The sequence below is a fragment of the Oncorhynchus tshawytscha genome, unplaced genomic scaffold (genome assembly GCF_018296145.1).
Source record: "Oncorhynchus tshawytscha isolate Ot180627B unplaced genomic scaffold, Otsh_v2.0 Un_scaffold_7045_pilon_pilon, whole genome shotgun sequence".
NCBI classification, from domain to species: Eukaryota; Metazoa; Chordata; class Actinopteri; order Salmoniformes; family Salmonidae; genus Oncorhynchus; species Oncorhynchus tshawytscha.
The window spans coordinates 93,264-111,050 of record NW_024609644.1 but is presented as its reverse complement, the minus strand read 5'-3'; the positions used below and the strand labels follow the sequence as shown (position 1 = coordinate 111,050).

At 40.0% G+C, this 17,787-nt stretch overlaps 1 protein-coding gene across 2 annotated transcripts; it reads left to right on the top strand.

Moving 5' to 3' along the window:
• Positions 1 to 7,211: 7,211 nt before the first annotated feature.
• Positions 7,212 to 16,006, top strand: LOC112226205. 2 transcript variants are annotated; one of them, XM_024390553.2, is made up of 12 exons: positions 7,212 to 7,351; positions 7,649 to 7,770; positions 8,098 to 8,232; positions 8,324 to 8,363; positions 8,598 to 8,669; positions 8,779 to 8,826; positions 13,204 to 13,294; positions 13,442 to 13,507; positions 13,764 to 13,859; positions 14,066 to 14,191; positions 14,702 to 14,788; positions 14,932 to 16,006. In XM_024390553.2, exons 1-12 carry the CDS (start codon positions 7,306 to 7,308, stop codon positions 15,014 to 15,016), a joined length of 1,014 nt encoding a protein of 337 aa, XP_024246321.1. In that variant the 5' UTR covers positions 7,212 to 7,305; the 3' UTR covers positions 15,017 to 16,006. The 2 variants fall into 2 exon arrangements, with proteins under 2 accessions (XP_024246321.1, XP_024246320.1); XM_024390552.2 differs by having other exon boundaries at positions 14,063 to 14,191.
• Positions 16,007 to 17,787: the final 1,781 nt, after the last annotated feature.

The window sequence follows — 17,787 nt, the reverse complement described above, 5'->3', positions numbered from 1 at the left end:
GGTTTCCATGGTCGAGCAGCTGCACACAAGCCTAAGATCACCAAGTGCGATGCCAAGTGTTGGCTGGAGTGGTGTCAAGCTTGCCGCTATTGGGCTCTGGAGCAGTGGAAACGCGTTCTTGCTTCACTATCTGTTAGTCCATCAGACGAATCTGGGTTTGGCGGATGCCAGGAGAACACTACCTGCCCCATTGCATAGTGCCAACTGTAAAGTTGGGTAGAGGAGGAATAATGGTCTAGGGCTGTTTTTCATGGTTCGGTCTAGGCCCCTTAGTTCCATTGAAGGGAAATCTTAACTCTACAGCATACATTTACATTATAGATGATTCTGTGCTTCCAACTGTGGCAACAGTTTGGGGAAGGCCCTATCCTTTTTCAGCATGACAATGCCCCCATGCCCAAAGCGAGGTCCATACAGAAATTATTTGTTGAGATCTGTGTGGAAGAACTTGACTGTCCTGCAGAGCCCTGACCTCAACCCCATCGAACACCTTTGGGATGAATTGGAACGCCGACTGCGAGCCAGGCCTAATTGCCCAACATCAGTGCCTGACCTCACTAATGCTCTTGTGGCTGAATGGAAGCAAGTCCCCGCAGCAATGTTCCAATATCTAGCGGAAAGCCTTCCCAGAAGAGAGGAGGCAATTATAGCAGCAAAGGTGGGACCAACTCCATATTAAAACCCATGATTTTGGAATGAGATGTTTGACGAGCAGGTGTCCACATACCTTTGGTTAGGTAGTGTAGCAGAGACATCATTATCACAGGGCCCAGTCTAAGATGCTCTATTTTACTGATCAAATTATTCATTATTTCTGAATTGAGAGTTGCAGCATGTTAGTGTTAAAATAACTTAGGGGCCTCCCGGGTGGCGCAGTGGTTAAGGGCGCTGTACTCTGTGCCACCAGAGACTCTGGGTTCGCGCCCAGGCTCTGTCGTTACCGGCCGCGACCGGGAGGCTCCTGCACAATTGGCCTAGCGTTGTCAGGGTTAGGGAGAGTTTGGCCGGTAGGGAAATCCTTGTCTCATCGTGCACCAGCGACTCCTGTGGCGGGCCGGGTGCAGTGCGTGCTAACCAAGGTTGCCAGGTGCACGGTGTTTCCTCTGACACATTGGTGCGGCCGGGTTGGATGCGTGCTGTGTTAAGAAGCAGTGCGGCTTGGTTGGGTTGTGTATCGGAGGACGAATGACTTTCAACCTTCGTCTCTCCCGAGCCCGTACGGGAGTTGTAGCGATGAGACAAGATAGTAGCTACTAAACAATTGGGGAGAAAAAGGTGTAAAAAAATATATTAAAAAACACCAAAAAAGTATTTAAAAAATAAATAATAATAACTTTTCCCAACTTCAGCAAAACATTTCACAGACATTTAACACACACCTGTAATTCTACTTTTAGTAAAGAACGTTTATCTTCCATTTTCCTTTAAAGTCAACTCTGGACCTCGAAACAAGTTCCACTGCATTTTGTCATTCTTCCCCTCAAAATCAGGGACTGATTTAGATCTGTGACACCAGGTGTGTGCAATTAATTATGAGGTAGAACAGAAAATCAGCAGGCTCCGGACCTCGTAGGGTCAGAGTTGAGTACCCCTGCTCTAGAAGATACAACAACAGACTTTATTTAAACCACTGTTTTCATAGGAAAGCATGATTGGTCAGTTCAAACAGGATGTTCTCTTTATAATGCAATATAGGAGCATTAGTAACACCTTCTATTCATAATGCATCAGGATGCACAACATAGGTGCTAATAACTGCTCATGAACATCTATAACTACATAAAGCATTATCACCAGGAAGTGTAATGCCTTATGAAGCAAAGTATTACTATGCCAGATGCCATATTTGAAAAGCACATTAGGAGCATTATATTATATATTAAGTGATAGGCTATATTCTAATTTCACTGCATACCCTCTTACACCTATGTAACTCCGTCTTGAGGGCATAAAGGGATAGTTCACCCAAATTACAAAACGACATGTTGTTGTTCTTACCCTGTAAGCAGTCTATGAACAAGTTAAGAAAGAAATCCAATGCTTTGGTTTTGTTTACTGTACCTGGTTAGGGAAATGCAAACGTTTTAGCGTTTGTAACCCTGTTAAAAGCATTTTTTTTGCAAATCATCCTAAAGTGTCAACATTTGATTGTGTAGATCAATTAAGTCATTTTAAGATGATTTGGACATGAAGCACGAAAACAATGCAAGAAAGGGGATATTGGCTTCACATTACTTGACATTGGATTTGATCTAAAAGGTTTGCATTTGAAGACAGTGGTCAGGTAAACCAAACCAAAGCATGGATTGCTGTCTGAGCTTGTCCATAGACTGCTTATGGCGTAAAGAAAGCTAATTATATTTTGTCATTTGAGTGAACAATCCCTTTAACAGGAGTGCGGAACTCCTACGTGAAGTCGTTACAGTATAGCCCTCTGACACAATTTCCTAAAGAGCATTTCATGTAGGTCATACCAATTAGCTTCATAATCATAAGGCATTATGCTGCCCACTTAAAATGCTGTAGGAATATATAGACATGTAGGAATATATAGACATGTAGGAATATATAGACATTAGCAGCCATTAGTGCCTATTTCATGCATTATGATGTATATATTCATAGATTATAAGGTGTTCTAAATACACTTATCACACATTATGAAGAGGGTATTCATAGGGCGTGTTACCCACAGGTCTTGCAGAAGGAACTGTACCCCACATCCCCACCTACTAGGAACATTGTGAAAAATACCACAACTTTAGACAGGAATTGTGTAGCTATGTTGACATTTGTGTTCACCGTTTAATTAGAATGTTTAACACATTGAGAGTGTCTGTCAGGTCAAATGACTTAGGCGAATGACATACCCACATACAGGGAGACCTTATAACCTTAGTGTCTGAAAAGGTTCATTTTCTTCACATTATAATTATTTGTTTACTTACTTGTAATGTATTTGATATGTCCTGTCTGTGGGTTGATCTCATATATTTATGAATGGCTTTCGCCTGATGCTATGGTTAGTTACCTTACACATGTATTTAGTTTCATTTCCTTATTACATTTTAATTTCCATTTTATAGTACTATGCATTTTGACTGTTGGATTGATATGATCTGCTATTACATTGCCATACAAGTGAGTGAGTTAAGACTATTGTTTAATGAACGACTCAGGTCTGATGGATACAGTTGTCCCTCATACTCTCATGTATTATTTGTAACAAACTTTCTGCATGTATCTGTATGAGGAAACCTCTACATTATTGTCATATCTACTTTTTAGCCTGCAAGTTTAGGAGGGCTATTCTGCAGAGTTTTGTGTTTTATATAATAGAAATGTAGAACCTAAGATTACTTCTTAGTATTATAATATGCATTTAATTCCTTTTATCATTAAAACATTCCTTTCCAGCTTGTGGTCGTGTTTTCTTCAAATGAGACACTGGTGGAGAGGGAAAGATCCAACTCTGATTTATTTAGTCTTCTGTCACTCTCGTTTGAGTTTTTCAAGTTCATGCAGAGACACACGTGCCACACTAAGGCTCCTGGTTTCTACAGTAGCTACTGTAGACCCTCACAGATGTGATCATGTACACAACTGTACTGAGTTCAAAGTACTGTACAGTATGTTTGTCTTAATTGGATGTCTGATGTGTTCACCCGTAACACACAGTAGACAATGATGGTGTGGTACAGTATGTGGAGGAGAATGAGTTTACTGATATGGACATTTCCCATACATCTTGTCTGTGGTAGTGATACATATTATGTACTCCACTTCTTCATACAGATGGACTGAAGGACAGACAGACAGGTGGGCTGAGTTTCCCTGTGTAGACGGTTGATAGATTGGTACGTGATGCCTCTCCCTCAGTTTCCCTGTGTAGACGGTTGATAGATTGGTACGTGATGCCTCTCCCTCAGTAGTTTCCCTGTGTAGACAGTTGATAGATTGGTACTTGATGCCTCTCCCTCAGTAGTTTGCCTGTGTAGACGGTTGATAGATTGGTACATGATGCCTCTCCCTCAGTAGTTTCCCTGTGTAGACGGTTGATAGATTGGTACGTGATGCCTCTCCCTCAGTAGTTTCCCTGTGTAGACGGTTGATAGATTGGTACGTGATGCCTCTCCCTCAGTAGTTTCCCTGTGTAGACGGTTGATAGATTGGTACGTGATGCCTCTCCCTCAGTAGTTTGCCTGTGTAGACGGTTGATAGATTGGTACTTGATGCCTCTCCCTCAGTAGTTTCCCTGTGTAGACGGTTGATAGATTGGTACATGATGCCTCTCCCTCAGTAGTTTCCCTGTGTAGAAGATTGATAGATTGGTACGTGATGCCTCTCCCTCAGTAGTTTCCCTGTGTAGAAGATTGATAGATTGGTACGTGATGCCTCTCCCTCAGTAGTTTCCCTGTGTAGACGGTTGATAGATTGGTACGTGATGCCTCTCCCTCAGTAGTTTCCCTGTGTAGACGGTTGATAGATTGGTACGTGATGCCTCTCCCTCAGTAGTTTCCCTGTGTAGACGGTTGATAGATTGGTACGTGATGCCTCTCCCTCAGTAGTTTCCCTGTGTAGACGGTTGATAGATTGGTACGTGATGCCTCTCCCTCAGTAGTTTCCCTGTGTAGACGGTTGATAGACTGGTACATGATGCCTCTCCCTCAGTAGTTTCCCTGTGTAGACGGTTGATAGATTGGTACGTGATGCCTCTCCCTCAGTAGTTTCCCTGTGTAGACGGTTGATAGATTGGTACGTGATGCCTCTCCCTCAGTAGTTTGCCTGTGTAGACGGTTGATAGATTGGTACGTGATGCCTCTCCCTCAGTAGTTTCCCTGTGTAGACGGTTGATAGATTGGTACATGATGCCTCTCCCTCAGTAGTTTCCCTGTGTAGACGGTTGATAGATTGGTACATGATGCCTCTCCCTCAGTAGTTTCCCTGTGTAGACGGTTGATAGATTGGTACATGATGCAAAAATATAAATGCAAAATGTAAATTGTTGGTCTCATGGTTCATGAGCTGAAATAAAAAATCCCACAAAAGCTTATATCTCAAAAATATTGTACACAAATTTGTTTACATCCCTATTAGTGAGCATTTCTCCATTTTGCCTGGATAAACCATCCATCTGACAAATGTGGCATATCAAGAAGCTGATTAAACAGCTGTGGTGGAAAACGTATCCAATTATCATACTTGAGTGAAAGTATAGATACCATAATAGAGAGTTACTCAAGTGAAAGTGAAAGTCACCCAGTAAAATACTACTTGAGTAAAAGTCTAAAAGTGTTTGGCTTTAAATATACTTAAGTATCAAAAGTAAACATATTTGCTGAAAAAGTACTTAATTGTCAAAAGTAAAAGTATAAATCATTCAAAAGTTCTATTATTTAGCAAATAAGACAGAACAATTGTCTTGTTTTTTGAATTTTCAGATAGCCAGGGTCTCACTCCAATACTCAAACATTATTTATAAAAGATGCATGTGTTTAGTGAGTCCACCAGACCAGAGACAGTATGGATGACTGCGTGTTCTCTTGATAAGTGATAAGTGTTTTACTATTTTTGACTATTTTCCTGTCCTGCTATGCATTCAAAATGTAATGAGTACCTGTGGGTGTCATGGAAAATGTATGGAGTAAAAAGTACAATATTTTCTTTAGGATTGTAGTGAAGTAAAAGTAAAGGTAGTCAAAAATCTCATTAAAGTTTTAAAAAGTTTTAATTAAAGTACAGATACCCCAAAAAACTACTTAAGTAGTACTTTTAAATATTCTTTAAAGTACTTTACACCACTTTTAAACAGCTTGATCATTACACAGGTACACCTTGTGCTGGGGACAATAAAAGCGACTCTAAAATGTGCAGTTTTGTAACACAACACAATGCCACAGATGTCTCAAGTTTTGAGGGAGAGTGCAATTGGCATGCTGACTGCAGGATTGTCCACCAGAGCTGTTGCCAGATAATTGAATGTTAATTTCTCTACCCATAAGCCGACTCCAACATCGTTTTAGAGAATTTGGCAGTACATCCAACTGGCCTCACAACCGCAGACCATGTGTATGGCGTCATGTTGGCGAACAGTATTCTGATGTCAATGTTGTGAACAGAGTGCCCCATGGTGGCGGTGGGGTTATGGTATGGGCAGGCATACTATGGGCAGGCTACGGACAATGAACACAACTGCATTTTATCGATGGCAATTGTAATGCACAGAGATACTGTGACGAGATCCTGAGGCCCATCGTCGTGCCATTCATCCGCTGCCATCACCTAATTTTTCAGTATAATAATGCACAGCCCCATGTCGCAAGAATCTGTACACAAATCCTGGAAGCTGAAAATGTGCATACTCACCAGACATGTCACCCATTGGGCATGTGTGGGATGCCATGGATTGACGTGTACAACAGCGTGTTTCAGTTCCCGCCAATATCCAGCAACTTCACACAGCCATTGAAGAGGAGTGGGACAACATTCCACAGGCCATAACAGCCTGATCAACTCTATGTGAAGGAGATGTGTTGCGCTACATGAGGCAAATGGTGGCCACTTCAGATACTGACTGAGGTATTTTTCAAGGTATCTGTGACCAACAGATGCATATCTGTATTTCCAGTCATGTTAAATCCATAGAATACAGCCTAATGAATTTATTTCAATTGACTGATTTCCTTCTATGAACTGTAACTCAATAAATATTTTGAAATGGTTGTGTGTTGCATTTATATTTTTGTTCAGTATCAGAGACAGGGCTTTGGGTGAGGGGTTATCCCACCCTGGAGCTCCAGAATTCCATTGGCTTGTGGGTGTAGATGTGTAAATCAAACCAAGATTGCAATTGGAGTGATATGATTATAACTTCAACTTCCCACCAAGTCCTTTAAAATATTTTGCATGTTTGATTACCTATTCAAATCAAAATGTCCTTGTGCACCTAGTGTTCATCTAGCACCATGTCTTTATAAATCACAACTTTGAACACTTTGAGTAGTAACATGTTCAAATAGTTAAGACATTGGCTCAAATTTAGAACGTGCCTTTGAATTTTGAGAAAGTTAACAGCTAAGGAAGAATATTTCTCTTGTCTCATTGACTTCTCAAACCCGAATCCCCAGCCTGGTCTACTTAATCTGTTTAGCAAGCGTTCCTGCGATGTTGCGTAATCAAGGTTTAGAAACTGTGGTGATACAGTCACTTATAACTCCTCCTGTTTTCTAAACGGAATTTACTGAAGCAGGAAGAAGAAAAGTGAAACATTTTTTACAGAACCAGAAGGCAAGACCACAGACTAAAATGTATCCATTCAGCCTGTTTGTTTTTTTGGTGCTCCCGTATCAAGGTAAAGACTAAGTTGTAACAGTATTTGCAATTTATCATAGCTACATTGCTATAAAACTCCCTGAAGGCAGAAATTTATCTTACTGTATTGTGTCACCTGGGCGAGGTCGGCTAGCAACCCGTTAGCCTCATACACAACCTGTTTGTACCTGTGATTTGTTTAACTGTATTAGGATCTCAAACATTGGTAGCTGCAGTCTCTCTCTATTTCATTGTGTTTGTGTTTAAGGAAGTTTGTTAGTAACATTAAAGTAATGTTACATAGAAAGTTGTACTAAATGAATGTCTTCTTCCGTAGCTTGCTTAGCATGCTCTCCCATCAAGAAAATGGACAGGTGTGAAGATTTGTGGACGGGAATTGGATATGTGTACCCATATGAAACTCCGGCTGGATCTGAAATTGAGGTGTACTCAAACAATGTTAGTGGAGATCTTATGGTTTAATTCAGGATTTGTACTACAGACTTTGTCTTGATTCTCCACCCTTCCCCCAAGTGCACACTTCCCAACATGGATTTCACAATGTTGGAAAGTCCCTGCAGCTAATGTTTACGCCCGTTCCAATGCTTTTAACCATGGCGGGAAGTGTGCAAGTGTACACTTTGGGGGAAAGGGTGTAGAATCAGGACACAAACTGTATATGTTGGTATTTTTTTTTAGATAATAAGTACTATGTTGTATGACAAAACAGGGCTTTTTTGATTCAAACCTGAATTCAATTCTTTATTTTCTTATGTGCTTTCCCAGACTCCAATAGCCTACTGTGGCATGAACAAGCCTTTTGAGGCACATCTCTCTGATAAGGTGATAAATGTGAACAACAGTGCTGTCATCCTCTCTGAATGCCTGAATCTGACATTCAAATTCTTTCATGTTCTCCAGGTGAGTCCTGTTATTATTTCACACAATTGAGATGATTTGATTGTTGAAAATGATTTTAGAGATGCTTACTTCCCATGTGTCTTCTCTTAAGGGCAATGTTGAGGAGTGCCATTTGTATTACATTGTTGCAGGTAAAGAATGATTTTCCTATTTTCTTTCATTTTAAACTTCTTGCACTTTCATATTGGTACATATATCCAAGGCAGTTAACGCTAATTTCTCTGGATAAGAGTGTCTGCTAAAATGTAAAAAACGTAGACTGACAATTCAACTGACATTTTAATTTACAATCCGACTGACACCCCGGGTGAGTACTCTAATATTAGCAAACTGATATCACCTCTTTGTCTGATCTTTGTCTGTAGAGAGGGAGCATGTGGCTATGATAACTATCAATCTGACTGACAATCTGACTGACACCTCGGACAACACATCAGGTAAGTACTATTAACTACTATAAAGACAGCTCATTACTGTCTATAGCATCTCCATCTGTAATAAAGTACATATTCAATTGAAATGACTTTACTCTCTGATTAAACTCAGGAAATGGAGACAAAGCCAAAGCCACTGGCCACACAAAGGAAATCACTGGTGAGTGTTTCCATATGGTTTCTTTTGTTTGACATGTTACTGTCACCACAGCTTCTTCTTTTTCTTCTGAACCCAATTATGGACAAATGTGATAAGACAAACAAACCCCTAACTAAAACAGCAGGAGTTTTGAACAGTCTGGGTTCAGAATGTGGACTAGTTGATGTCTGGCGTGAGATCAAACCTCAAGCCAAAGATGATACTTATCTAATGTACCCAACTCATATTCCACAATAGACTACTTATTTTTCCCCAACAGCTATCTGCTGTGAACAGTTGATCTATTGGTACGTTTGACTTCAAAATATATTTATCTGTGAACCTGGGCAGCTTTGTTTCTCTATCCAGAAATGAGAAACTTACTACATCTCTAATGGCAGATAAACATTTCAGAGCAGAAATGCATTGTGGGATTGTGAATTACATACAGATAATAGTGACCCTACTGTACATTAGATGCTTCCACTGTATGGGAGGTGGCAAAACCCACTCGAAGTGGTAAAATTATTTCATATGCCTCATTTAAGAAAAAGAACAGTGAGAAGTTGTGTGACATTGAGAAAGATGCGAACAATTGCACAAAAGGTTTTCTACTGAGAATTGGAGGCACGTAAATCTTGAAGCAAACAAAATCTTTAACAAACTCTCCATATCAATGATAACATGTTCCATGTTAGACAAAAACATATGAATATGATAATCAAGTAAGCTCCTTGCCTATCAATTAAAAAAGGAGCAACCAGAATGCATGTTACACTCCCCTCTTTAGCAAAATTAAAGACCTCTCAAAATTAAAGACTCTCCCATAACAATGATTGGAGGATAAACATAATACTGGTCAAACCTGAGTCTATGAAGTATGGAGCTGCCCAATTTCCAACTTTACTATTGGTCAGCCCAAACTCGCAAATTCTTGTCTGGGACTTTGGGCAGATATGACTCCTCATGGGTTCAGATTGAATATCAATCTAGCCATCCTTTACCTCTGAATCAGTTTAATCATATTTGTGATGACAGTAAGTACACAGTAATGGCATGGGCAGACTGTAGAAAGCACTTGGGTATTTCAAACACGTTTTTTAATATGCTCCTATTTCTTGTTGCCCAATGTGTTTTTAAAAGTCGGCCTTCATAATTGGTGCCCGCTGGGTCGTAGGAGGTTCGCAGACTTGTTCCATAGTGGATTAAAAACAATGAAGGAATTTATCCAAATCCATCCCGAATATAACATCCCTGGTACACATTTGTTTTAAGTGCTTTCAAATCAGAAATGTTATCTTTATATTTATCAAATAATTAAAGCTGAGATCTCAGTTATCAGAAGTTAAGAATTAATAACCTCATCTGTATCAAATTAAATCAAATCAAATTGATTTATAAAGCCCTTCTTACATCAGCTGATATCTCAAAGTGCTGTACAGAAACCCAGCCTAAAACCCCAAACAGCAAGCGAATGCAGGTAATACTTGATAAGATGTATTGTACATTATCCAAACATTATGAATCCTCCTTTGTTTCACTTCAAATGATGTGGGAAAATGACTTAGGCACGAATTTGATGAGGAGGTTTGACTTGAGAGCTGTAATAAGATCCACTTACCATTTACTAGTCCCTTAAGGAGTCTAACTACAAATGAATGTTCATGTTTTAGCTTACCCCTGTTGAATTAAACTGTATGTTCCCAGACACCAAATTGCCTGAAATGTAAGACTGAGAAAGTACTTTTTTTCATCTATTCTGGCATTGCAATAAGCTAATGGATTTCTGGCGCTCTATTCATACAGCCCCTCAGATCATTTAGATATGGTATTGGTACAATCCAGTGGCGGTTGGTGCTGTTTATGATGAGGGAGGACGATAAACATTTTTATGGGCCTTATTTCCATTACAGCATGCTAGATGACTGTCATTCATATTCCATTCACCCAGCTCAATGTAACATCGATAGATTTAGGCTCCTACATGATACTCTAATTTTCCCTATAGCCTTTATGAATTTGCTACAACCTAGCCTATGAATGAAAGTTTACAATGTAGGTGTTCAGGTCGAGATACATTTTAGTAATCAAGATGACAGACAGTAACACATTCAATACCGCCTTGCACACTCTGGTCTGCATCTATCTGATGTAGGGTGTAATCATTAGTACAACAGTTATAAACAAGCGTTTCTATTGGACAAATTCAGGTATGTTTATCCCAGTTTCGTTCCGTTTGCTTCCGTTTAAGAAATATTTTTCAACAGAATCGGCTGAATGAATATACCCCGATCAAACGCAAAAATAGTTAACTTTCATAGGAGCCAGATCGTTATATAATTCCTTCTCGCATCTATGCCCTCTCCTCCTCTCACCTTTTCTTTCTCTCTCTTTGAGTCAACAACTCACCACATTTTATGCACTGCAGTGCTAGCTAGCTGTAGCTTTTTTTTCTTCAGTACTAGATTAATTATCTGATCCTTTGATTGGGTGGGCAACATGTCAGTTCATGCTGCAAGAGCTCTAATAGGTTGGAGGATGTCTTCCGGAAGTTGTCATAGTTTCTGTGTAAGTCTATGGAAGTGGATGAGAACCACGAGCCTCCTAGGTTTTGTATTGAAGTCAGTGTTCCCAGAGGAGGAACGAAACTAGCTGTCCTCTGGCTACACCATGGTGCTACCCTACATAGTGATGTTGAGGCTACTGTAGACCTTCATTGCAAAACAGTCAATATATTTAGTATAGTTTTATCTATAAAGGATCACTTTTTGAATGTTACAATATTTTTATTAATATGAAATTATATGAGGAGGATGGTTCTCCCCTTCCTCCTCTGAGGAGCTTCCACTGGTACAGTACCCAAGCCTTTACCATCTTAATCAAATGCTGAATACTGCTCTTGATTCAGACAAGATAAGGTTGCTGACAACTTACTTTGCAAATAAATGAATTCTTGTGTGTTGGAAAATGACAACCCACCCACTTTTCATTTGTGGCTAAAACAAGTTGCAAACTTCATGCCATTAGAAAAATGAATAATGGACTTACAGAACTGCAGATCCACATTATTGAAAGTATAGTTTTTTATTGAAAAAAGCTCTTAAAATAGTAATTCTATTTCATATTTTATCTACATTTATTGCACTAGTTGTTTTAAAATCTCTGAAAATGTGTCTGCATTAACACTAACAGTATTACGATATTACAGTATATCTGCTGCTATCAATAGCTAAGTTGTAATACTAACTGCTTTATTTAGTTTTGTATGGAATGTATTTTCTGTTAGTCTTTATAATTGTTTATTTATTATATAATTGAAGTCAGAAGTTTACATACACCATAGCCAAATACATTTAAACTCAGTTTTTCACAATTCCTGACATTTAAAAATTCCCCGTATTAGGTCAGTTAGATATAGGATATAGGACTCGTTTAACTGTGGATATAGATACTTTTGTAGCTGTTTCCTCCAGCATCTTCAGAATGTCCTTTGCTGTTGTTCTGGGATTATTTTGCACGTTTCGCACCTAAGTACGTTCATCTCTAGGAGACAGAACGCATCTCCTTCCTGAGCGGTATGACGGCTGCGTGGTCCCATAGTGTTTATACTTGCGTACTATTGTTTGTACAGATGAACGTGGTACCTTCAGGCATTTGGAAATTGCTCCCAAGGATGAACCAGACTTGTGGAGGTCTACAATTTGTTTTCTGAGGTCTTGGCTGATTTCTTTAGATTTTCCCATGATGTCAAGCAAAGAGGCACTGAGTTTGAAGGTAGGCCTTGACATACATCCACAGGTACACCTCCAATTGACTCAAATGATGTCAATTAGCCTATCAGAAGCTTCGAAAAGCCATGACATAATTTTCTAGAATTTTCCAAGCTGTTTAAAGGCACAGTCAACTTAGTGTATGTAAACTTCTGACCCACTGGCATTGTGATACAGTGAATTCTAAGTGAAATTGTTACGCTTGTCGTCGGAAGGAGACCAAGGTGCAGCGTGGTAAGTGTTCATGATCTTTATTCCTCAAAAACACTCGAACAAAAATAACGAATACAAAACGAAAGCAAACAGTTCCATAAGGCAAATAAAAGCCTCTCTATGGCCAGGGCGTGACAGAAATATTCTGTCTGGAAACAATTGTTGGAAAAATGACTTGTGTCATGCACAAAGTAGATGTCCTAACCGACTTGCCAAAATTATAGTTTGTTAACAACACATTTGTGGAGTGGTTGAAAAACGAGTTTTAATGACTCCCCCCTAAGTGTATGTAAACTTCCGACTTCAACTGTGTATATATACACAGTATGTCATGTTTTGTTCCTTTACATGATACTTATATAGCACAGTTTAACAGGATCTCAACAACTGACATAGACAGCTTTTTGTTTTTCAGCTGGTGTTCTGGTTATCTTGGCTCTGCTGCTGGGCTTTGCTGGTTTCTTAGTGTACAGATATGGCAACATTCCTTGGAGAGTCAAACATCCGTGAGTACCTTTTATGACCTGCATCAACAAATAGGGCTCAGAGTGTACAACCAGTCATCTTAGCTGTCCAAAATGAATTCAGAGAGGATAAACTTATGATTTAGGACTGAACGCAACATTTCCTTTTTTCATCACACACCACATCAGATTTGCTCTTGTACAGCTAGCTCAGCTGGATCGGGACTACCTTAACACCAACAGGGAAAGCCAGAGGTGAGTCAGACTCTGTCAACCTGAGGACATTTTTAGTAGTTACGTGGTTTAATGTGCTGAAGTGTTTGATGTTACATGACTAAATATCAGTTATCATGCCAGACAACAGCTTAGAGCAGCAAGAAGTAACACGTGTTGTTGTTTTAACTTCTCTAAGGGACAACGGAGAACCTGATCCAGCTGCTGGGGACGCCGAGTCTCTCCGATCTGCGCTTGTCTATAATCTATAACTGCATGTGTCCCTTTGAACCATCAGGGACCAGGGGGATGGGGTGGAAGAGGAGAGGGAGCCACCACACAGTCAGGAGACACATGTTGAGTCCTCTCTGCTGAATGGGCATCCTGTGAACAGGTTAACCTTTCTCTGAGAAAGACCCTCATTACTTCATTACCGGTTGGGTTTCATTATCCTCAGTCAGAGCTGATCCCATGAGTCATTGATCCCACAGGTTTAATAGAAAGACCGGTTTGTTTAACACGTGCTCCTTATATTCTAATACCTGTAATACCTAATGAGCATGGTAAATGCTCATGCATGTTAAAAAAAATGTTTAGCAGACAAGGAGAGAGAGGTGAGCCAAGCGAGAGGTTCGTTCAGCCAATGGGCCGTGAGGGAACAGATACTGAATTCTCTCAGAAGAGACATGCTGGATTTCCTCTGGTGAATGGAAACCATAAGGCCAGGTAAACTTTACCACATGATGAATACCTTGATAGATCTTCATTGAATGATACAGATGGAGGATCTTAATTTGAGCCAGTTTGCTACAGCAGGAAAATAATCCTGCAGCTACATGAAATGTGAATTGTTACGTGGGTTGATACATTTTTCATTAGGGCAAATCAAATCGGTCATTTTAAAGTTGAAATTACCAACTTTAGAAGCCTTTTAAACTTTGAATAGACTACAAGTTTGCATTTCCTGCTATGCAGGAAAATGCTCAGCAACAAAAGAGTGATCAATTTAAGATCGTACCTCTGTAATCTCACAATGGGTCATGTAATAACGTTTGACTTGTGGTGGATCAATGATGATGTCAGGTAAACTTCACTACATATTGATACATCCACAACTCATTGGGTATAATGTCACCAACTCCATTTTCCCACGGTTCATGTCAGGCTCTGTCTCTTTAGGGGACAGTATTATGGTGGATCATGAATGTGAATGTTGATGTCTTATTACTCCAACAGGGTTAACGATGAGACTAAGGAAGTGACTCCTGGTGCACAGAGTCCAGGACCTCCTCAGACGAATGGAGGACCTCCCATGTCTGACAGGTGATATTGTAACTATTGCTAAAGTAACACTGTTCTGAGTTTTTTCTCCACTGTATTTGAATTGAAGGTACAGGATTGTATAATAACCATGTTTTTAACCATGTTTCCTGAACCAGCCTGTCTTACTGTGTTCTGTGTCTAAGGTTGGAGAACAACCCTGTTGGTCAGTGGATGAAGAAAACTGCTCTGGTGAACAAGCAGGACCAGGACTGGTCAGCAACGGCATGAAGCCAGTTGAAAATATATAATATATAAGATGAAACTAAGTGTAAATATAATCAAATATAACATGAAATACACTGTAATATAGAACAGTATAATATGACATGATATAATATCGTAACACTTACTTGAAGCTGCTTCTTGTATAGTGTTATATATTCTAATGAATGCATTCTTAACAACATGAATGATGCATTAATGCATACATAGGACATAACTGTATAGTAAAATTATAATATAATACTGTGCTGGTAAGCTGCTAGCTGTGGGGTTGCCCCCAGCTGTGGTTTCTATCATTCAGAGTATCTACGCTCAACTGTGGTTCAAATCCATAGTTTTTAGCTTAGTTGTTACCGTAAACTAGCACTTCTTAGAGACAAAGTTATGGGAAATGCTGTATAACTACTTACCATTCTGAAGTGTAACAGTCAAGTTTATATGTAACAATTGTTAATCCCTTTTTTAAATGTTTATTTATATATTTGTTTGCTTGATTAGATTGAATTAGTATGACTAATGCATTATTTTACCCTCCCGTATAGAGGGATATTATTTTACCCTCCCGTATAGAGGGACATTATTTTACCCTCCCGTATAGAGGGATATTATTTTACCCTCCCGTACAGAGGGACATTATTTTACCCTCCCGTATAGAGGGACATTATTTTACCCTCCCGTATAGAGGGACATTATTTTACCCTCCCGTATAGAGGGACATTATGTTACCCTCCCATATAGAGGGACATTATTTTACCCTCCCGTATAGAGGGACATTATTTTACCCTCCCGTACAGAGGGACATTATTTTACCCTCCCGTATAGAGGGATATTATTTTACCCTCCCGTATAGAGGGACATTATTTTACCCTCCTGTATAGAGGGATATTATTTTACCCTCCCGTACAGAGGGACATTATTTTACCCTCCCGTATAGAGGGACATTATTTTACCCTCCCGTATAGAGGGATATTATTTTACCCTCCCGTATAGAGGGACATTATTTTACCCTTTTACATTATTTTACCTCCCGTATAGAGGATATTATTTTACCCTCCCGTATAGAGGGACATTATTTTACCCTCCCGTATAGAGGGACATTATTTTACCCTCCCGTATAGAGGGACATTATTTTACCCTCCCTTATAGAGGGATATTATTTTACCCTCCCGTATAGAGGGACATTATTTTACCCTCCCTTATAGAGGGATATTATTTTACCCTCCCGTATAGAGGGATATTATTTTACCCTCCCGTATAGAGGGACATTATTTTACCCTCCCGTATAGAGGGACATTATTTTACCCTCCCGTACAGAGGGACATTATTTTACCCTCCCGTAGAGGACATTATTTTACCCGTACAGAGGGACATTATTTTACCCTCCCGTATAGAGGGATAGATTATTTTACCCTCCCGTATAGAGGGACATTATTTTACCCTCCCGTACAGAGGGACATTATTTTACCCTCCCGTACAGAGGGACATTATTTTACCCTCCCTTATAGAGGGATATTATTTTACCCTCCCGTACAGAGGGATATTATTTTACCCTCCCGTACAGAGGGATATTATTTTACCCTCCCGTACAGAGGGATATTATTTTACCCTCCCGTACAGAGGGACATTATTTTAGTGACTAAAACATTTTCCATTATTTGTATACAAAATATATTACATTAAAACATATATATTTCTTCTCATACCGGATGCTGTATTTTCTTCAAATACAATTGGAGCACAGAGACACCCTTTAGGAGCGGAAGACAATTTGCTCATCTCTAACATCCTACTTGGCTTAGACGAGAAAGGGAATGCAGAGAGGTGCCAAAGAGAGGACACTAGTCTGTAGCAAACACTAACTGAGAGAAGGAGAGAACACTGGTGCAGAGATGGAGGGGGGATAAAGGAGAATCATAGCCTACTATCACTACCTTGACACATACTAGAGACATATAATAGAGGAACACAGCTAAATCCAAACACTTGAGGGCAGTAAAGAACCAGGAAGAACCCAGTGACATCACCAGTGCTGGTTCAGTCTGAGTTTAATAGCTGACTGTCTATTATTACAGCGATGTTAGGTTCTGTGGGTGATGTGTACTACTCATGCCATCTCAGAGTGCCCAAAATGGCCACTAACCTTGGCAAAGGCTATTTTTACCTTTCTGCTGAGATGGCCTCACCTCTGTGGCTGTGTGAGTGCTGGGGAGTGGAGGAGTGTATCTGGGGTGACACGGAGGCTGTGTGATTCCCCCTCTATCTGTCTGCCTAGTAGGCCCTAGGCGTGTGTTTACATGTGTCTTTTATTGTGCTGAAGTGTGGGGTGACTGGGTGGTCAAGGCTGGAGAGCTCCCCCACAGGGACTACCACTGAGGGGGCACAGTAGGGGCCAGGAGAGGGAGGAGTGTGTGTATCATACATGTACTACAATGTATGAAACACACACATAATTTGTATGAAACACACACACACACACACACACACACACACACACACACACACACACACACACACACACACACACACACACACACACACACACACACACACACACACACACACACACACACACACACACCAAGCGGACAGAGCAAAGGAGCAGAGGGACAGGATTGATGATAATGGTAGTAGGAAGCCATATAATTATGAATTAAGACGCTCTGATGCACATAATAATTAGCTAAGAGCTAATTAGCTAACGATCAGATTCTACAATGGCCAGGATTATGAGCCATCAAGGAAATGAACCCCTCCAGGAGACACGTATCAAACACTGA

Bases quoted from the DNA above. Each gene is read 5' to 3' on its own strand.
- LOC112226205 (XM_024390552.2), top strand. From the start codon at position 7,306: ATGTATCCATTCAGCCTGTTTGTTTTTTTGGTGCTCCCGTATCAAG. The intron at 13,860-14,062 runs GTTAACCTTTCT...AAAAATGTTTAG, and splicing joins AATGGGCATCCTGTGAACAG to CAGACAAGGAGAGAGAGGTG. The intron at 14,192-14,701 runs GTAAACTTTACC...TTACTCCAACAG, and splicing joins AATGGAAACCATAAGGCCAG to GGTTAACGATGAGACTAAGG.